This window comes from Meles meles, chromosome 13 (assembly GCF_922984935.1).
Source record: "Meles meles chromosome 13, mMelMel3.1 paternal haplotype, whole genome shotgun sequence".
NCBI classification, from domain to species: domain Eukaryota; kingdom Metazoa; phylum Chordata; class Mammalia; order Carnivora; family Mustelidae; genus Meles; species Meles meles.
This window is the reverse complement of record NC_060078.1, coordinates 33,434,338-33,456,121: the sequence shown is the minus strand read 5'-3', so window position 1 is coordinate 33,456,121 and position 21,784 is coordinate 33,434,338. Positions and strand designations below refer to the sequence as shown.

General features: G+C 41.1%; 1 protein-coding gene across 2 annotated transcripts in view; it reads right to left on the bottom strand.

Moving 5' to 3' along the window:
* OIT3 (oncoprotein induced transcript 3) overlaps positions 1 to 20,521 on the bottom strand; it is a 36,769-nt gene extending 16,248 nt beyond the window's left edge. For both annotated transcript variants that reach the window (XM_046027007.1, XM_046027006.1), the window contains exons 1-7: positions 19,554 to 20,521; positions 15,161 to 15,535; positions 14,272 to 14,379; positions 9,840 to 9,962; positions 4,989 to 5,111; positions 3,098 to 3,258; positions 1,088 to 1,503 (exon numbers count right to left, since the gene is read on the bottom strand). In XM_046027007.1, the coding sequence (XP_045882963.1) occupies positions 1,088 to 1,503; positions 3,098 to 3,258; positions 4,989 to 5,111; positions 9,840 to 9,962; positions 14,272 to 14,379; positions 15,161 to 15,535; positions 19,554 to 19,614 (1,367 nt within the window). In that variant the 5' untranslated portion in view covers positions 19,615 to 20,521. The remainder of the gene's footprint in view (positions 1 to 1,087; positions 1,504 to 3,097; positions 3,259 to 4,988; positions 5,112 to 9,839; positions 9,963 to 14,271; positions 14,380 to 15,160; positions 15,536 to 19,553) is intronic.
* Positions 20,522 to 21,784: the final 1,263 nt, after the last annotated feature.

Here is a 21,784-nt window from a genome sequence, read left to right as displayed (position 1 = left end):
ACTGAGCTGTGGGTCCTGACCCTACCTGTGCTACGTCCCACCTGACACTGAGAACAAGGAAGAAGCTGATAAGATTCTACCCTGAGTTTGGGGTTTGCGTGTCATTTTCCTGGGAATGTGAGCAATGGGTGTGACAACTGCTAGGCCTCCAACAGGCTCGTGAGACACACACAGTTCTCAATCCAGGGATCCTTAGGAAATAAGGAAATCTCTTTTGTATAAAACAAACAAACAGGGGCGCCTGGGTGGCTCAGTGGGTTAAGCCGCTGCCTTCGGCTCAGGTCATGATCTCAGGGTCCTGGGATCGAGCCCCACATCGGGCTCTCTGCTCAGCAGGGAGCCTGCTTCTCCCTCTCTCTCTGCCTGCCTCTCTGCCTACTTCTGCCTACTTGTGATTTCTCTCTCTGTCAAATAAATAAACAACAACAACAACAACAACAAACAACAACAAGCAAACAAAAACCAAATTTCACTTGATCATTCTTCTCCTAAAACCTTCTAAGTAATTCTTGTCTCTCCTTCACTACCAAGCTTCCTAAGAGGAGCTGACATTTGCTGCTTCCTCTTCCTCATCCGCCTGCCATTATCTGCCTTCCCCCAGCCCCGACTCGCCCACTCAATGCTCTACCCTCTCTCTGGTCAGGTTAATCAATCCTATGTTTCCAGCAGAAACAGGGATGATTCTTGGTTCTTTATCTCTCTCTAGTCCTGACCTTGTTCCTGGGTTGGATACACATTTCCAACTGCCTGCTGACCTTCTCTTCCCATGTATCCTGAAGGCGTTTACAATTCAATAGTATTATCTGGACTTGTCCTATTCAATATTTCACCTCAGATCTGCTTTTCTCCTTATGGCCTTCCATCCGGGTTAACGGCATTGAGTCAGTCATCCGTGCTAGACCCCCTTGGAGTCATTCTCAACTTCCTGCTCCCTCACCAGTTTTTACTCCAATGTCAATAAATGGTTTTTGAACCAATTCAGAGCTCACGGAAGTGCCCTATGGTTTTAGGAAATGACTGTGTATGCTGTGCACTTAGAAATCGGGTATGAACTGGGGATAATAAATCGTGTAGGCAGCATAATTACCCATCCTGGATGAGGTAGTACTTCAGGATCTCGTCGATCTTGGAGGTGGGGGTGGCAAAGCAGCTCTCTACCAGGCTTTCTAAGCCATTCACGTGCACCACAGGCTCAATGCCAAAGTAGAGGGAGTCTCGAAGCTTGAGGGTGGGCAAAGCTTCTCGGTAGGGCTCTTCAAACTCATTGTCCTTGAAGATCTCCAGAGTGAATGGGAAGATTCCATGGCTGCGGCTCATGATTTCCAGGGGGGTATTTCGAAGGTGGGGAACGTACCCTTCTGAAATGGTGTACAGGCGTGGAAACTCGCAGGTCACCGGGATCAGCACTTTGCTGGTTCGGATGATGATGTCCCCACTGCTTCCTGGGGTCTGCTTGGGTAGACCTGTCACAAGGTTGCTTGCCACAATCTTGTCATTTACCACCTGAGTCAGGCCAGGGCCAGGAGAGGAAAAAGACTGTAAGTCTATTTCTCCAGAGCTCCCCAATCCACCCTATCCCACCCTCCCACCCAATCCCTTTCTTGACTGTAACATTCTCCACGCTTCTATTTACATCAAAACAATTAGAGATTTGGTTGCTGAAGCCTGAAGGCTTTTTAAAACATCTCTTCTACTCTTTTTAGCGAGATGCTCTGACTGTTAAGAATTTTATATACTACTTCATGGTCAACCCACACATTCCTTTGGAGTACTACTCATTAAACCTGAGCTATGCAGAATCAGCAAATTCAAAGCTCTGGTATTTTAGGAAAGAATGGCTTCAGTATATTATTTTTTTTTCTGGAATCCTAGACCTGCTGATCAGGCTGCGGCCTGACCTTGTGCTGAACTCATCCACAGGCCCAGAACTTCAGCTACCGCATTTATGCAGACGGGAATGCAGACGGCTTTTTCTTTATCTCCAGCTTTGTCTGCTCCCCAGGGGGCCAGCAACTCCAACCCACCGCAGGGCATTTCCACTGGATTATTCACAGATACAATAAACACAATTTGCCTGATGTGGGATCCCCTTCTCCTGGGATAGCACCCCCAAATCCCACCCCGGTTCTCATTAGATTCCTGATTTTCTCCATCAGATTCAATAAATAAATATTTGTTTAATTAAATGGTTGCAAGAACCGCGGCCCTGATCTTCTGGATCCAGGTCCCCTTTATTTCCATCCGTCTGGTACACTGCTGATCTCATCACTACAGCGCCAGCAACCTCACTCTGGGGGATAAAGCCCAAATATCTCACCCTCACACACAAGGCAGATCCTTGGAAGCACAGTCTTCCCCCACCTACTTCTCCAGTTTCCTTTTCCAATACGCGTTCCTTGCCAGTCAGTCCGCACTGCCCATTCACTCAGCATAAGCCTTAAATATTCCCATCTCCAACACTGGCTCACTTGTTTCCCATCTGAAACGGCCTTTCTTTTCCTCTCTGTCTGGATACGCCACACACAGGCTTCTGCCCCATTTCAAGGCCCACTTGTCTAGACTGCTCCAGTGTTTGTCCCTCTCTGGACTGCAACGGCACCTGTCCTCTCTATCACTGTTTCTTATTTATATTGTGTGTGTGTGGTCACCTCAGGCCTACTGCGCATGCGCCCCAACGTGAAGAATCTTATTTCACATCCCTCAGACTCCGGTGCACATTCTTAGATGACAGTATCAACCTTTTCCCTCTACCTAGTTCAACACTTGAACTCCCCTGTTATTGGTCAGAGGAGATGCAACCGGCCTCCCGGTGTTGGGGCTGATGCACTCGGGGAAATGTCTGCTCATATCAGAGAGACAGGACTACCGAAGAAGGGAAAAAGCAGAATTCTTCTCACCTCCCTGCGCTCACAGGGCCAGGACCACAGCAGATGCTCAATAATACATGTGTTAAATGAATGGCATATGAGTTTTTGAGCTGCATTCTTTCATGTGGAAATATTTCATCTATGACAAGCCACACAGCATACCTCTGTCAACTACCTCCCAAATAACTGGCTTTTGGTCATCCCCCAAGTGTCCTCCAGCAAGAACCTACATCAACCACCGTGCCACACGTCTTGAGGGAGAAGAGGATGTTGACGTGGGTGCCATTGGACACTCCTCTGCAGGAGGTGTTGGTCAGGAAGAGCTCCAGCCCGCCAACCAGGTCCCTGGGGATGCTCACTTCAATGGTATTCGACTTGCACAACACGGGGACTGTGGCAGAAAGGGGGCACTGTTAGAACCGAGAAATCCGAATTGGGAGAAGGATAAGGAACGCTTCTAGGAGAAATAATTTTACCCTCCCACAACTTGAGCTTTTTGTTCCGAAATCTAAGAGACTCAAAACAAGTTGGTGAATGAAACCAGGACTCCCCCAGCTGTGGTCAAATAATTCTCCTCAAACCCACTGATCTCCAAATGAGGAAATATTGCTCAAGTTTTGATTCAACATTTATTTCAAAGTATGGATAGCATAGTTCTAAGAACTGAAACACCTCACGGAATAACTTTTAGTACAATTTATTGTCAATACAGAAAAAGTACTGCTTTGATATATGCTTAAATTACATAACAGTACTGCTCTGACTTTACCATTAATTATGTCTCATAAAACAGAGGTAATAAAAAAGGTAATAAAAACAATGTTAGTGTACTTGGGGACGAGTTCCAAATTACCCTTGCATTGTTCAGTAAACCATAAATGCTGACTATAAATTCTACTTTAACTTAATATGAAAAGGATTGCTTTTCTTTAGTGTTCCTGTGTTCACTTTTCCAGGCTCTACAAATACCCTAAAAGGAATATTTATGGCGACTGTCAGAAAATATGTGAGAATATATCATAACAATGACACAGCATAAAGAAATCAAAGGTAGGTGCTCATTAAATATTTGCTAGATGGGATGAGTTAAGATTCGAACATAAATAACTCGATTTCCAGAAAATAGTTGTCAGAAGACTGTTGATGCTCATATTGTAATTGTAGGGAGAAATCAGTTCTCTAAGGCTTTCAGCTTAGTTTCACTATGCAATTATCTGTTAGAAAAGAAAGGAACTGCATCAATGTCTTAGACTTCAAAATTAACTACTAATTATACTACTAATAATAGCAATTAGGGGGAAAATTTGTAAGTAAAAAGCAAAGGAAACTGTATGACCCAGCAATCCCATTTCTGGGTATATGTCAAAAAGAATTGAAAGTAGGATCTCAAGGACATATCTGCGCACCCTTGTTCATAGCTGCATTGTCCACAGTATCTCAACCACAGAAGTAACTCAAGAGCCTATCAATGGATGAGTGGCTAGACAAAATGTGGTATATAAATACAATGGACTATTATTCAGCCTTATGAAGGAAGGGAATCCTGGTGGTACAAACATGGATGAACCTGGTGGATATTATCCTAAGTGAAATAAGTCAATCACAAAAAAACATAGACCACAGGACCCCACTTACACGAGGTGTCTAAAGAAATCGACTTCATAGAAATAGAAATAGAAATAGAAATAGAAATAGAAATAGAAATAGAATAGTGGTTGCCAGGGCACGGTGGGGAGGAAGGAATGGGGGATTGTTGTTTCAAGGCTATAGAGTTTTAGTTTTGCAAGACTAAAAAGTTCTGGAAATCTGTTGCACAACCATGCGAATATATGTAACACTACTGAACTATACATTTAAAATTAGCTTAGGTGGTCAATTTTCTGCTATATGTTTTTTTAACCACAAGTTCTTAAAAAGCAAAGGAAAATTAAGTTTTTGGTAATATGTTCTTAGAGAGCTTCTCTTTTGAATGATCCCAGAGTAAAGATGCATGGATACCCACTGCCGAAGGAGCTGGTGTCCTAATAGACGAGAATCTTGACCTACTTGAGTGAGGAAGGCAGGGAGGTTTGGGGCGGGGCAGGGGGTGAAGAACAGAGGTTGAGCCCATCCATGTACTACCTTGGCATGTATGGTTATCCTCAGACAGCACCAAGCCCCGGGGACATTCACACTGGTAGCCCTTCTCAGACACAAGGCAAAGGTGGCTGCAGCCACCATTGTTACTGTGACATCCTTCGACGTCTGCAATAAAACCAAAAGAAAAGGACATGAACTTGCAGGCCTCTTCCCCGAAGATTCTGATTCTTGGGATGGCACTTGGCATCAGGGAATACACTTGGCTCACCACAGTATCACTGGAGCCTAATTCAGTCAGTAAGTCATGTAGGGAAGCCCATGAAACACTGTTTAAGTGAGTTGGGGGGAATCAGAGGGGGAGATGAACCACGAGAAACTGTGGACTCTGAGAAACAAACTGAGGGTTTTGGAGTGGAGAGGGGTAGGGGGTTGAGAGAACCTGGTGGTAGATATTATGGAGGGCACGTATTGCATGGAGCACTGGGTGTGGTGCCTAAACAATGAATATTGGGACACTGAAAAAATAAAATAAAGTAAAATGGAAAAAAATGTGATTGCTACGAAGAGCAATCTTACAACATGCACAAGCTCTAACCTCTTCAGCTGGTCATTTTGTTGAACGTCTTTCAGTCTGGATTTGTCTGTTTTTCTCAGGGTGGTGTTATAGTTTGGGGGAGGAAGACCCACAAGTCACTTCTTAATGGCTGTAATATTTATGGTACCCATTTTCAAATTTTATAGAGTATTACTGATGTAAGGGGACTGACAGAATAGAAATGTAACTAGACTAGTTAGGTGGATGAGTTAGTGATTGTCAGTTGGTTGGATCGCCAGACCCTCCCCTCAAATCTCTAGTAATAGTGGAACTGGGATATGTGTCTCAGGCTGACAGCACACTAAAAATGAAGCCTGGACGACACCCTTAGTCCACTCCACTAAGCTCTTTGTGACATACCTCTTTTGAGTACATTTTTAAAAGTTACCTTTTAAAAAGTTTTGCATTTTGGGGGAGCACTTGAGTGGCTCACTCAGTTAAGCGGCCAACTCTTGGTCTCAGCTCTAGCCTGGATCTCAGGGTCATGGGTTCAAGCCCCACCGAAAAAAAAAAAAAAGGTAAAAAGTTTTGCATTTTCAAAAAGCATACTCAACCAGATGGACAAGAAAAAAGGATTCAATTGAAAACTAAAGGAACTACCACATAATTTTATAGTTAGTAGAGAAAAATTAATGACTTTTGTGGGCTCTAAGACATTATCTTTTATTAAACTCTAGCCCATTGTACAACCTTGTAAGTTTTCCCGGTACACAGCCACACCCATTCATTCATCTATTATCTATGAGGGTTTTCTCACTACAGGGCAGACCTGAGTAGTTTCAACAGATTCCATATGATCCACAAAGACTAAAATATCTACTTTTTGGCCTACACAGAAAAACTTGCTGCCCTTGTTCTAGGGGTAAGATAAATTTTAAAAATGCTCTCAAATCATCTCAGATGGTCAAAGAAAGATATAAACTGATTTCCAGTTATAGTCAGAATTCTCAGTTCAATAATAGTAAAAATTATGTATTTCTTTGGAACATCAGTAAATTAACTGGGGATGAATAAATTTTTGTGAAACATACAGAGAGTATAAACTTACAGTGCACTAATCCTTGCAAAAGTTAAGACAGATGAGGCTATTACCTGTTTATAAATCTTGATACTTAAAAATAATAAAAGTATAGGCAGGGGTTTTTGAAACAGCTGAACATGACATATAACAATGTAGACGACAGCGTAAAAATATACTATAAAACATTAAGATCAACATTAATGGGACTTTTTTTTTTTTTCCTAAAAATGATCTTCCTGGGGTCCTGGGTGGCTCAGTCTGTTGGGCATCTGACTCTTGGTTTTGGCTTGGATTGTGATCTCAGGGTTGGAAGATCAAGCCCCACGTAGGGCTCCACACTTAGTGGGGAGTCTGCTTGGGATTCTCTCTCTCTCTTTCTCCCTCTATCCCTCCCCCTGCTCATGCATGTGCTCTCTCTCTCCCTCTTTCTCTCAAATAAATAAACTTAAAAGTCAATCAGTAAAAATTATTTTCCTTAAGTCATTTAATTTCTCGGGGTCTCAATTTCAATATTTGTAAAAAGAAGGGGTTGGAGTAAATATTCACTCTGGATATTTCCAGGTCTAAAACTGCAAAGCACAAAATAAGCTGAAATTCTGAGTTAGCTTAAAAGATATAAGTCTCTTATGAGGATATTCCAAAATGTTTGGATAGATTTGCCAACTGGAATTGTGGGTCATTTTAGTTATCTTTCATTTATTCTTCCATATTTCCTTCTAGGAACATAATTTTCATAATAAAACAAAACAATAAAAATTATCTAAAAGTAAAAAGAGTTTTTTATTTAAAAAAAAAGTCTAATTTTACAGACTAACCAAAGAAAACAAATATGTTTGAACTATCAATAAAACTTAAAGGTTTCAGAGGCACATGGGTGACTCAGTCAGTCGAGTGTCTGACTCTTGATTTTAGCTCAGGTCATGATTTCAAGGTTGCAAGATAGACCCCTGCAACATGCTCCTCACTTAGCAGGCAGTCTGCTTGAGATTCTCTTTCCCTCTGCCCCTCACCCTCCCCACCGTGTGTTCTCTCCCTCTCTCTAAAATAAATAAATAAATCTTAAAAAAAACCTCTAAGGGTTTCAAATATGAATCTTAAGGCTAAAGTATAACTCATGTACAAATTTTATCTTCTGTTAAAATACTTTTTGATCGGGATTATTAGGTTTTAAAATTATATGAGGATTAACAGTAATATTTCCAATAAAATGCTCATGAATAATTACAAATGTTCCTCACGGAACATTTCATTAATATTCACATATGCAAAGATTATTACATAAAATAATTAAGATTTAAGGAAGATTCAGGACATTATCCTTATTCAATAAAATTTAAAGTACATTTAGTCTTGTTATAAGGGACAGTAGTTTGATATTCTGGCTAATGGTCCTTCAGTGAATAATGCAAATTTTGTTGCATGGAATAAATTATGGGAACTAGCCATAATTTTTCCTTTTGGGGTAGTATTTTATTATGTTGAATATAACTAGAATAAAGTGAACTCTTATAAACAGCATTATACCACTAATTCAATTAGCCTCAGGAACAAATCATATGTCCTCTGTAAATGATAATTAAGCCATTTATCTCTTTATATAATCTTCAAAGAGGTGTTTTTTTTTTTCTTTTGTTCCCTCAACTCCTAACATCATGAGATTCAGACTTATTTAAGTAGAAATGGTAACATTTTAGTTGTGATAATTTGCAAGGGCAAATGTGCCTTACAGAAGGGACATTATCTAAATTTCCTATCATTGTCACAGTATACAATTTCAACTATTTGACATATATTACAAATTCTTTTTTATTACTTAATCATGTAAAATATACATAGTCTTCCTGTTGTCGACTGAGCACCTGACTCTTGGTTTTAGCTCAGGTCTTGATCTCAGGGTTGTAGGACTGAGCCCCGTGTGGGGCTCCACGCTCAGTGGAGAGTCTGCTTGAGATTCTTTTCCCTTCCCTCTTCCTCCCCTTCTGCTCCTTCCCCCTGCTCATGCTCTCTCTCTCTCTAAAATAAATGAAATCTTGGGGTGCCTGGGTGGCTCAGTGGGTCAAAGCCTCTTGCCTTCGGCTCAGGTCATGATCCCAGGGTTCTGGGATGGAGCCCCACATTGGGCTCTCTGTTCAGCGGGGAGCCTGCTTCTTCCTCTCTGCCTGCCTCTCGGCCTACTTGTGAGCTCTCTGTCAAATAAATAAATAAAATCTTAAAAAAAAATCGTAAAAAAAAAAAAAAGGATGTTACTTATCTCCCCCACAGTATATCAATCTCCAGTAAATGCAAAGCATAGAGGGGGAATAAAATGGCTTCTTGTGAACCAGTTTCCCCAACCTCCAAGATGGTAAGACTCACCTAATGGAACTTGGTAAAAACACAAACTGTAAGGTCCACCCCACTGAACAATGTTTCCAGGAAAGAGGCCTGGGAACGGCCAGGTGTGAAAGCATCTGGGTGATTCTTCTTTTTTTTTTTTTTTTAAAGTTTCCGTTTCTTTCTTTCTTTCTTTCTTTTTTTTCTTTTTTATAGATAGAGATCACAAGTAGGGAGAGAGGCAAGCAGAGAGAGAGACAGGAGGAAGCAGGCTCCCTGCCAAGCAGAGAGCCCGATGCGGGGCTCGATCCCAGGACCCTGGGATCACGACCTGAGCGAAAGGCAGAGGCTTTAACCCACTGAGCCACCCAGGCGCCCCTGGGTGATTCTTCCTAACAGGGATGCTGGAGAACCACTGCTATAAACCATTTGTTATGCTACCACCTCTATTATCTTGCTGCTGCAAGTTTGTTCCTTGGACCTGTGGCAGAGATGGCACCTAAACGTTATGTAGAAATGCACTATCTTTGCCTGAGCCCAGACCTACTGAATCAGCATCTGCATTTTAAAAAGATCCCATACGATTTATGGGCACATTAAAATTTGAGAAACACATAAAACCCTATTTTTATTTCCCAAATTAAAATGTGGGAGGGAACCTGGATGGCTCAGTCTGTAGATAGCCTGTGACTGTTGATCTCAGGGTTGTAAGTTTGAGCAGCACGTTGAGGGTAGAGTTTACTTTAAAAAAAAAAAAGAAAAGAAAAGAAAAGAAAATGGCTCTCTGCCTCTTGCAAAATGCAAGAACTCCCTCCTTTCAAATATTGAAGATAAAATCAACACTGAATTCTGCCTGCAACATGACCGTCCTCAATGACAATGTTGGACAGTTTCAAGAACATCAATGAAGGAATAGTGGTTTAGTCTGGGCTCTTGATTTGAATCCCTTCTTCCCCATTCTCACCTTCACATGTCTTGCCATCACTTCTTAGCACACGGCCAATGCCACACTCACAGCGATACGAATTTTTCAGGTTTACACAGATCTCACTGCAGCCACCATTGTTTTGCTCACATTCGTTTTCATCTGTGGGAAAGAGACCACACCACTTATGTCCTGTTTGCTGAGCAACTCCATCTTTCCCCAAGCCCCTTAACAGAATCTTCACATCTTTAAGAGCCTGTTGGTTCATTGACTTCTTTGCTATGATCCTTATAACCACTTCCATCAACCTGGTCTCTTCAACCAAGTTATTTGTCCATTTGCCCCAGCTAGAGCAGCAGGCACTTAGCCATTTGCCAATTAATCCCCTTCTAAGACCAAAACAGGCAAAATGAAGTTTTGGGGGTTTTTTTGTTGTTACCTGGATTCACCTATTTTTTTTGTATGGGTGAATATCACTTTCTCTAGTGAGTTCCTGAAGATTTGCTAAAAAAAGATAGACTTGAAAATCAAACTGTATTTTAAATACATCGAAGGAACTTATATCACAGAAGTAAATAGCTGATAAAAATTTTGTGTGAAAGTCTTCTCTTATAACATGAACAATAGCCCTTGAAGTCTATTTTATTTTTTTATAAGATTTTATTTATTTATTTGACACAGAGAGAGATCACAAGTAGGCAGAGAGGCAGGCAGAGAGAGAGGAGGAAGCAGGCTCCCCGCTGAGCAGAGAGCCCGATGCAGGGCTCTATCCCAGGACCCTGAGATCATGACCTGAGCCGAAGGCAGAGGTTTAACCCACTGAGCCACCCAGGCAACCCTGAAGTCTATTTTAAATATTGGACTATTTCCACACTATACTTAAGCAATGATTGCTAATCTTTTTAAGAATATGATGAAGGATATGGACTCTTGCAATTAAAAAAGGCGTAGCTGGGAACAATTGTCGATCCCCTTCCTTCTACAAAGAAAAGGAAGCTTGGGAACTAAATGTATCATGGCTTGGGGTTGGGGTACTGGGATTTAAACAACCACGGGGTGGTAGAAGGCATGGCCTTGGGCCCAGGAGAGGATGTGAGCTACAACAGAAACCCTGCTTATCTCCATGACCTCAGAAAAGATATCCCTATGCTGAAGCGGGGAGTAGAAGAACTTTGCCCCAAGGCCCACGGACGTAGTAAGCAAGCCTGCTCTGAGGCTCCAGGAGAGAGAAAATCCTTTATAAACAACAGGAACCCCAAGTCAGGCCTTGCCATGGTTGAAACATGAACTTGCAGCTGAGAAATTGGTATAAAATTTGGCTTGGACCAACGAAGCTTCAGTGATACCTGACAGAAGCATTTGAAAAACCGCTCTGTAGGCAAACCTCCACAAATCAGGCGGTCAGTGTGGTTCCACAGAAACACAATTTCGACAGAAGGTGGTTTGCCACGAAACACTACACAGGAGGAACTGATCCACTATGAGAATGACTTGGCAAGATAACAAAAGGGTGGCTTTCAACTGGAAATAACAGAATAATCCAGAAAAATCCATAATACAAGGACTTTAAAAATTACTAAGCAGATAAAAGAAAGGATAGTAACCAAGATAAAAGAAGTGAGCAAAAAGACAAGGCAGATTTGAAACCAAATAAACACAGCACTTGTAGAAATGGAAACTATAGGGATGTCTGTGTGGCTCAGTGGGTTAAGTGTCTGCCTTCCCCTCAGGTCATGATCCCAGGATCCTGGGATAGAGTCCTGCATTGGGCTCCCTGCTCAGTGTGGAGTCTGCTTCTCCCTTCTCCTTTTTTGAATGATTGGAGTATGTATTTTATACCTAGAGCACATCTCAATTTGGATGCTAAATTTTCATTGGAAATACTTGATTGGTATTTCGAGTTGGAGCCACTACCACCTGGAAGGTGGATGGGGACAGAGACGCTAGCAGCTCTCCTGAATGTGGCCACACGCTGTCCCAAGCCTGCACAGTTTACCTTGAGACTGATATATATATATATTTTTATGTGAGAGAGTAATACACTTGTACTGATTTAAGCCATTGTTATCTGGGAGTTTGTTGTCATTTACAACCTTAGATACTCTGTGTCCCAGCCATTCCACTTTTATGGGTTTGCTCTAGAGAAAATCTCACGCATGCAGTATCATTTTAATGTCAATTTTAAGAACAAAAGCAATGCTATATATTCTTACGGGTATATACACAAAGAATAAAAGCCTAAAAACAGGGACCAGAAGAATACACACTAACTTCAAAACAGTGATTGGCCCTGGAGGGTGGAACAGGAAGATGAAAAAGGAGATGGAGTGAGATGGCTTTACTTGTATTTGTAAAATTTTATTAAAAAGAAAAAGGAAGAAAAAAATTAACTGTAGTTAAATCTGGGTACATGAGTTATGTTATTATAGCATCCTGGCCAATAATGCTACTGTATTATTTTCCTTTACTCTTCACTCTGGCTGAAAAAAAGTACATAATTTAAAATGAAGAATTAAAAGTATCTTACACTTTTTTTTAAAAAAAGGAAAACTGACATATGCACGTTAATACAAAATTTTGCCTTTAATTTCAGGGAATTCATGATGTTCCTGAAATTGACAGGCAGACCTCAGGTAGGAACTGGGGGTTTTCTCCTATGCACTGCTAGGCAATTTATCCTAGATAAATTGTTATGCAAGAGATGTGTATGATATGCAAATTTTGGCCTAAAAGGGCAGTAAATAGACATATATATTTGTATTTTTTATATTTGCCTAAAGAAACGCTGGGAGCATACATAAGAAAATAATATAAGAGATTATCTGAGGCTCAGTTAAATCTCTGCCTTTGGCTCAGGTCATGATCCCAGGGTCCTAGGATCGCGTCCCACATCGGGCTTCTTGCTCAATGGGGAGCCTGCTTCTCCCTCTGACTCTCTACCTTGCTCTCTATCTTACCTAGTCAAAAGTTATATTGAAACAAAAGCTGAGGGGTATCAGGTAGCTCAGTTGGTTACGCATCTCTTGATTTTGGCTCAGGTCATGATCTCATGGGTTGTGGGATCAAGTCCCAAGTCAGGCTCCACACTCAGTGTGGAGTCTGCTTGAGATTCTCTCTCTCTGCCTCCCCCATTTGCATGCACATGCTTTCTCTCTCTCAAATAAATAAATTAAAAAACAAACAAACAAACAAAACCCACAAAAGCTAAGTAATGAAACAAAGCCTGTCTTAAAATGACATCAAATATTTTCCAAGCGTGTATGTGTGTGTGTGAGAGAGAGAGAGAGAGAGAAAGAGAGAGAGACAGAGACAAAGATGGAGGGAGGGGGGAAGATCAAAGAAACCATCCTCTCCTACATCCCAAACCTTTTAGTATTAAATCACACAAAGTCCATCACATAAGAGCCCTAACAGCTGGTATGGGAAGGCATAAACATGCTCATAGAATGGTCAGTGGGTTCATTCAGGAGGCTGAAGAACAAAAATTTTTCTAAAATAAGAATCTTTTTATCTATTTTTCAATCGATTCCCCATTCTATTGTGACCAGTTACTATTCTTCTTGAAGAAGAGGGTATGGGCCAATCCCCCCTTTCTATCTGTATAACTTTTAAATCTATTTGAGTCTGCATACAAAAAGCTTCATAATGGGAAAAGATATGATCTTCAATCTTGGGTTTCTCAACTCTCTTTTCTTCCAGTTACAGACAACAACACATGTGTACAAGTAAACAACTCTAGATTTCCTAGAAAATAATCTGACTCTCCTTTCTTGCTACTCAGAGAAACCAAAATTATGGTAGTGAAGCTGTAGGAGTTTGTCCTTAGATAATTCTAGACCAAAGTCATCTAACAGAAATACAAAGCAAGCCACATAAGTAATTTAAAAATTTCTAGTAGCCATATAAAAAATTCTAATAATACATTTTATTTAACTCAATATGTCTAAAATATTTCATCTCAATATAAAATCAACATTAAAATCATTGAGACATTTTCCATTCCTTTTTTTGAATGAATTGAGTATGTGTTTTACACCTAGAGCACATCTCAGTTTGGATGCTAAATTTTCATTGGAAAAACTTGATTGGTATTTAGAGTCATAAAATTTACATTTGATTACTCAAGTTGTCCCAAACATTTTCAGTTTTCCAATGACTGAGCCAAGTATCAGTTTTTAAATTAAAATTAAGTAAAATTAACACTGAGTTTTTTTCAGTCATACTAGCTACATTTCAAGAGCTCCAAGCCACACATGTCTAGGGGCTGCTGTACTGCACGGATCAACTGAATCTGTCTCCGCTCACGATATAAATTTGGTTTAAGGCCTTAGTCATGAACTAAAAAAGGCAAACACTATTCTAAGTGTTTAGAGACACAAACTAGAAAAACAACAGAGCTTTGCGTCAGGAAGGGTTTGATGTGTCCTTTTGATCGGAATGGCCCATTTCTACTTCAAGATTAGTTTCTTACCAAAGCATGTCTGCCTGTCGGGGCCTAGCACTGTCCCTGGAGAGCACGTGCACTCGCTGGTGTCCACACAGGTGCCATGGCAGTCCTCGTCGCAGATGTCATAAAAATCTGTGGAAGGATGAAGTTGACTTTGCATGAGAGGCAAGGACCAGGGGACACTCTCATTCGTGAGAAAGCCTCATGAGTTCAATCATAAGGTATGAGTTCGTGGACAACATTGAGAGAGTTCTCGTTTTTCAGGGTTTATGTGACCCAATGGAAAGGGATACTGCCCAGGGACATCTGTCATTCAGAACAATGGTTCCCAACTTCAGATCCAGGGGCAGATAATCTCTGCAAATCTAAAACCTCACGAAGCTGTAGAATAAAGAAGTATTTTGCCCTACTCTTCTATGTACTCTGTTTTTTAAATGCATATAGATTTCGATAGGACTAACACAAAAATTCATTTAAAAAATATTCCCGACCTCAAGTAGCTTTTTTTCCATTACATATCATTTAATGAAATCAGTGGATACTAAGCACAATGCTAACTTGTGAATGTCTGATATACATCTTATAAAGGAGTCCTCCATACTCAAAATGGTTGGAAATCCACTATGTAGATAACCCAAATCAGCACTTCATTTCCTAATGTTTTGTTTGAATGGGACAAAGAAAATAAAAAAGAACTGATCAGAGTCACAGCTCCTCTCCCTTTCTGTTTCTTTAAGACATTTTCGGAAACCCAAGAACAGATCACAGAAATCACAATCTGAAGTTACCTGTGGCCCTAAGTCAATGTTATCCAGACTCTGAGATAGTACCATAACCGGATTTCATATGGTATTTTCCTGATGCCATCTGATGCCTCATGGGGGAGGAAAAAGAGCACAGAGAAGGTACTCACGACCACAGTAGACATGAAAGCAGACACTGGGCTTGGTTAGACGGTACACGTAGTAGCCTCCCAGGCAAGCCTTGACTTCCACCGTGGTGTTCCAGAGACAGCAGTTCCCATTGAAGCTGGCACAGGCCTGGCGTTGCACGATGCCATCACCTTCTAGAGGGTGGCTGCCATTGAGCCAGACGGGGGCATGTGTTCCACAGTGGTTTTCTGGTATGCAAAAGGTGGGCATGGCATCCCCTGCCATGCCCGTGAAGCGGTACCACTCCCCATCCACATGGTTGTCACAAAGAGGGTGTCCTTGAGACTCATCGAACTGATGGTCAGTGTTCCTCCACGGCTCATTCAAACTGATGTAAGCAGAACAAGGATCTAGGGCTGGGAATGAAAAGACACGTCAGAGGCACCTTGTGAAGTTTCTAATTACAATGGCAATAGCCTGAGTCCAGCTTCTTGATCTTACATTTTGGTTTTTCTTTCTTTCCTTCTTTTTTTTTTTTTAAAGAAAGAAATAACCTAAAACCCCCCACAGTAGCTGTTTAAGATTCCTCACGTTGACTTAAACATTTTTATAAATGCCTTTTACAAAATTATTTTGAATCTGTTTAAGGTTTAGTGTTACTTTGGGACCAAAGTATCCCAGATTTATCCAGAGTAATCATTTGCTAGAGGATAGTTGTTCAGACCAAGGGAGGTTAGGATTATAGTCTTGTTGAACTCTGTAGTGGTCAGAAAATATTCTGAATATTATGTTCAACTGGAGGCCATATTATATGAAAGCATGGACAAACCTGGTATCCAGAGAAAAGTGACCAGACTTGAAAGGAGTAAAAAAAAATTACCAACTGGAGAAGAAGCTAAGAACTATAGTTTGGAGGAAAAAAAGACCGAAGAGTGTGCATCAGTTCTCACTACTCTAGGTTTTCTGGTACGAGAGCAAGACCAGACTGCTGGGAGAGAACCTTTTGGTTCAGGTATGGAGTAATGGAGAGGACTTTCAGTGTTGTAAGCTCTTCATCTTTGGAAATTTTCAAAAACTATTTCGATGTTCCTTTGTAAGCAAGATTGTGGATGAAAGTTTGCCCTACTGTGAAGTGTGTTTTGTTAATAAGGTACACAGCTCATTCCACTGAAAAGGAAAATACCTCTGGCACATGTCTGCTATATTGAAATACACAGCATACTGACATATTATCACCAAAGATATTCTCAAAGTGAATGTTGGTATATATGCCATCAGCTCATTGAAAATATGAACTCTGTGTATAAAAAATCAGCATGGCACCACTATGTATAATAGAGCCAAATTTCTCAAGCTTGCATTTTTAGTGCATAAATTGCATGGACAAATAACTCACCAAAAATATTTTAATGACTAGAGACACCAGTAACCCCAATAGTCTCGTTGTTTCTCTCAATTTCAGGGAAGCATTGAATTTATGTAGGGAAATTGTCCTTAGGAAGAGCCTATAAAACCAAGAAATTCTAGAAAGGAACACCAGCCAGAGAGTACCACCCTTTGTAATGCACAGGAGGCAGACTTACCTAACATTGTAGGCAGAGAATTTACATTAAGGCCAATACATTTTGTAGGCAGAAAATTCAGTTTTAGCAAATACTGCACAATAATTAAATATGATGGGCCATGATCATAAAATTTAAGTTGTCTAGAAAATATTTTGGATTTTCTCAGTCTCCATTTCAAACTCCAGCTCACTGTCTAAATTCAGTCACATACAGAGGAGGGTGTAGCCTAGTGCTAATGACCCCAAAGAGAATATGATAGTATGGGACAGGAAATAAATAGGCTGTTGCATTTTCTGGAAATAACACGTTTGCAGAGTTGCACATGGCAGGGGCCACTCCCTCTTTTAAAATGTCCCTGAGATTTCCCAGCTGTGCCCTGGACCATATTCGATGTCACTTGAGGGCAGGGAATGTCCTCATACAGACTTTCCCCTCTCAAACTGCAAATTCCCTCATCTGCTCTCCCAGCTGTGGTTCTCTTAAGAAGCAAGGTTTCCAGGGCAATTTCACAGGTGATTATAAATTCATAGAAGTGGTTGGTTGATCTCCTTGGCTCTAATTTTATAAGAAATGGTTAGGTACTCAACTTTTAATGGCTTTTGCAGAAATTCCTAAACCGCCCTCAATAACTATTTCATGATTTATAAAGTTTTTCCTTAAATGTAACTGTCATTTCTTGTGTTATTTATTAAAAGTTCACTTCCTCTCGTTGAAGGGGACATATGGCCCAAATGGGGGAAATTTACCAACTAGCTTCTATAAAATAAGTACATTTTTTAACTTCCCCACGCAATATTTCTTCCTTCCGTCCTTCCTTTCTTTTCTTTCTTTCTAGTTTATTAATTTTTTTTTGACAGAGGGACAGAGAGCACAAGAAGGCAGAGTAGCAGGCAGAGGGAGAGGGAGAAGCGGGCTCCCTGAGGAGCAGAGAACCCCATGCGGGGCTCTATTCCAGGACCTGAGCCGAAGGCAGACTCTTAACAACTGAGCTACCTAGGTGCCCCACCCACCCAAGCAATATTTCCTGACATTAAGTAACCCATTCCTCTCCACCCGTCAATCCTTTAATAATCTGGCCACTGGTACTCTTGTATTCAGTCTCCCCTGGGAGCCTGGAATTCGGTATTATGCACACTGCATTCTTCGTTGCCTTAGTACACACTCCTTACATGGGAGACCTTCAGAAAGACGCCCGGGGGTTCCTTTCAAAGTTGAGTCCGGGCCAGGCCCGCCAGAAAGTTCCTCGGTCTTTACCAGAGTCCTGCCTGGCGGCCCCTCCCGACTTCCCCCACCCCGGACGCCCGGACGCCAGCGTGTCCCCAGGGCCAGCCCCTCGCGGCGGCCAAGTGCGCAGAGCAGACCGCAGGCTGCGTCCCTGCCCTTCCGCTCCCAGCAGTCCAGGTGCAGGGGACGGTGCCCCCGGGCTGGGTCCTGGGTCCGGAAGCTCCCCGCGTTCTTCCTTCCTTCTCCCTCCCTTCTCCCTACGCCCCCCCTTTGCTTCCTGCCCCCTCCTCCTCCTCTCCTTTCCTTCCCCTCCTTTTCTCTCACTTCCCTCTGCTTCCTCGGAAGACTCGCTCCCTGCTCCCCACCCCCCAGAGCTTTCCCTTTATCTCCCTTGTGGCATTGAGTCAAACGTCCTAGAAGGGCTGCAAAAAATAGATAACAAAAAAGATCTGGGATGGGAGATGTGGGATGGGAACAGGAGGTACTAAAGGGAGAGTAAGTAAGAAAGAAAGGGAAGTGGTAATTCCGAGGTGGTGGGGCGACTTTTCCTTAGACAAGTCTTGGCTAATTATTGGCAGCAGATAGATACAGGGTGATTAAACTTAGTTCAAAACTCTAATAGATTTTTTTTTTTTTAATGTCAGCTCTAGATTTAGGGCATACTTGAGAAAACAGAACAGAGTTTCCATATACTCGGTGCCATTTTCCCTATGATTAAACATCATTCGTTGGTGTGGTATCTTTTACACAATTAATGATCCAGTAGTAATGTATTATTATCAACTCAAATCCATAGTACAGATTTCCTTAGTTTTTGCTTGTGTCTTTATTCCAGGATCCCATCCAGGATACCATATTACCTTAATTTCCACATCTCCTTAGGGTCTCAAGCCTATTTTTAATGTGTACCCTTGAAGGTGCCAGCGCAAGATCTGAATTATCGTGAAGAAATAAATCAGGGTCGATTAAACAGAACTACACAGAAGAGCCAAGAAGGATGGCTCTGTCCAACTCAACCTCCTCTCACCCTCTCTTCCAATTAGAACTTAAATTCTATTGGAAAAAGGAGAAATGCATTAGTAACTGGAATTGAAACTTCGTTTTGCCTTCTTGGCAACTTTTGTGCCAAGGCTGAGAAGGGAAAGAGTTTAAGATTCCCTCAGTCTATGCAATAGTCGTATTTTTCAGATGTCCAGACTGAGAAGTTCTGTGTCTTTCACAGGGATAGAGTTTTCATTCAGCACCTTGTAGTCATTAAAGAAAAACAAAGCAAAACAAAACAAAAAAAACCCTCTATCCTCAACTCTAAAGGTTCTATTTTTGCTCTTAAATTTGGAATTACAAAAGTGCCTATTACATAAAGAGGTTAGAATTCTTACATGGACTCCGAGAAATATTTATCTAGTGGAAAGCTGTTGGGGACGGTAGGTCCACGGGAATTCCGGATGCCCAGGCGGGAAGCTAACTGGAACATGAAATAGGAATTCTTTGAAAATATATCTATGGTAGGTTATCATAGGTTTTCTGACACTATTCTAAAACCAGTATTTAAGATATTGGAATTTAAGATACTCTTAATCTGGACATAATAGCAAAGTCCTACAACAAAAAGTGTGTTGTGCCAAGTACTCAACACAAGACTCACCCACTGGTGATGCAGGTATCATTGTGATGAAGAGGCAGGTGAGAAGCAGGGACTGAAGCATCCTTCTGGACCAGCCACCAGAACAGATTGGAAATCCTCTTAATTCCAGTTGTCCTGTGTCCCTTTCTTTTTCAAGCACTTTTTAAAAAAAGGCCACTAGGCTCTTCTGAAAAAAGACTTTACAGTACTGGCTGGGGCTTTATCAGAGGAAGAGGATGAGTGGGATACAGTATCCCTTGCTCTGGCCCTGACCCCAGATAGAAACACTGTTTTACACTGTCAACAGGGTTATTGATATTTTTCTTTGGGGGGGGGGGGGCCCATCACAATCCCTCATCCTCCTTTTGTTTTCTCTCAGAAGTCTCTGCAACAAGGCCCCCAGTATCTTATCCAGAAGGAAACTCTAAATGAAGGACATCCCCTCTTGTCAAAATCTTGTTTTGTGACTTCTAGGAATTAATTTCGTGATGTTGCAGCCCTACCATTGCTTACGGAATGAGAATGGGATAAAGCCAGACTGATGTAGCTGGTCATTAGGAAATGTCTTGGTCAGATGGTGAAGGAGTTTACAATAGCACACAAAAAAGTAGTAAGGAAAGGTGTGGAATGGGGACGATATTGTCCTGAAGCAAGCTCTTAAGTGTGTTCTATGATGGTCCTTGGTCTCAAAATTTTCTAAAGAAACCAAGCTTAGTTGTGTTTTTACCAATTCGAGCAGCAATACCTCATGTTTTCATAGTGCCTTTCTTCCCCAAATTTAAAATGGTTTAGTTACTTATTTTACTAATTCTCACACTAAGATAGAGGTAGGGGCTTCAAATTAGGAATGACTCATTAAATTAACAACACTAAAAAGTGATATTTACTAGAATTTCATTTTTAGACCAAAGAGGCAAAATGAAAGGATCTGTGTATTGCATGTCCCCAGACAAAAGAATGCTAGCTCCCTGACATTCTATGGTGTGTGGACACATTGGGGCGCCTGGGTGGCTCAGTGGATTAAGCCGCTGCCTTCGGCTCAGGTCATGATCTCAGGGTCCTGGAATCGAGCCCCGCGTCGGGCTCTCTGCTCCGCAGGGAGCCTGCTTCCTCCTCTCTCTCTGCCTGCCTCTCTGCCTACTTGTGATCTCTCTCTCTGTCAAATAAATAAATAAAAAAATAAAAAAATAAAAAAAAAAAAAAAAAAAAATCAAAAAGAATTAGTAAGCACTGTTAATGAAGATAATGAGAAGGGGAAGGACAAAAAGAATTGTGGGGGGGAAGGTTTTGTTTTTATTTTTATTATTTTACCATTTTTTTCAAGTAGGACACGCCTAACATAACATGGAGCTTGAACTCATGACCCTGAGATCAAGAATCACATGCTCTACCAACTGAGCCAGCCAGGTGCCCCAAAGTTATTTTTTTTTAAGTACTTTATTAAAGAAGGATATGAATGAAACCAAAATTTCTCCCTCCCAATCTTACTTGACCTGATGCTTTGGGCTTCTATCATTCTTATCCTTTCTCTCATCTATGTTTCTTGTCCTAATCAAATTTCTAGTGACTGGGGAAGGAATATTTATGGTCTTAGGAAGTAATTTATAAACTTGTCTTCCTAATCTCTTATCACAATCTTTTCCGGCATTCAAATTATTGTGGCCCCTTTCCTCTAAGGGTTTCAGTTCAATTAAACACGAGTGCCTACTAGGGGCCAAGTGCCATGCTGTCTCTTGTTTTTGACAGTGATGAAGGTAAAAGTGGTTCCCACAAGTACAGAGTTTACCATGCTCTAGCATGGGGTTTCCTGTGATCTGAATTTATAGTTAGCCACTTTATCACTAATGCTAGAAGAACACAGGCAACTTGACCATTTTTAGCTTATTACGTTGCAATTTGATGGCAGCAATTGATGGTTCTAGGACTGAGGAACTGCCTCATTGCAGTTAAGAGTTAGTGTTAACAGAAAAAACAAAACCCTGCAATTTCCTGTCCCTGGAAAACTATCTGAGTGTTTCATATGTGTTGCAGAGAAACAGAGGACGTGCGCATGAGATAAACCCAGATTTGCTGCCAGGATTGATTGCCAGAGTCAAGGACTTTTACAGATAGCCCTTTGGTTCTGTAAACAAGCATTCCCAGGATGGTAAGACTTTTTTTTCTTATTCCTATTTTTTCCTTTTTCATTAACCTGCCCTCTCATTTTAATTTTGAAATTTTAATTTTAATGATGAAAAATTTCAAACATATAC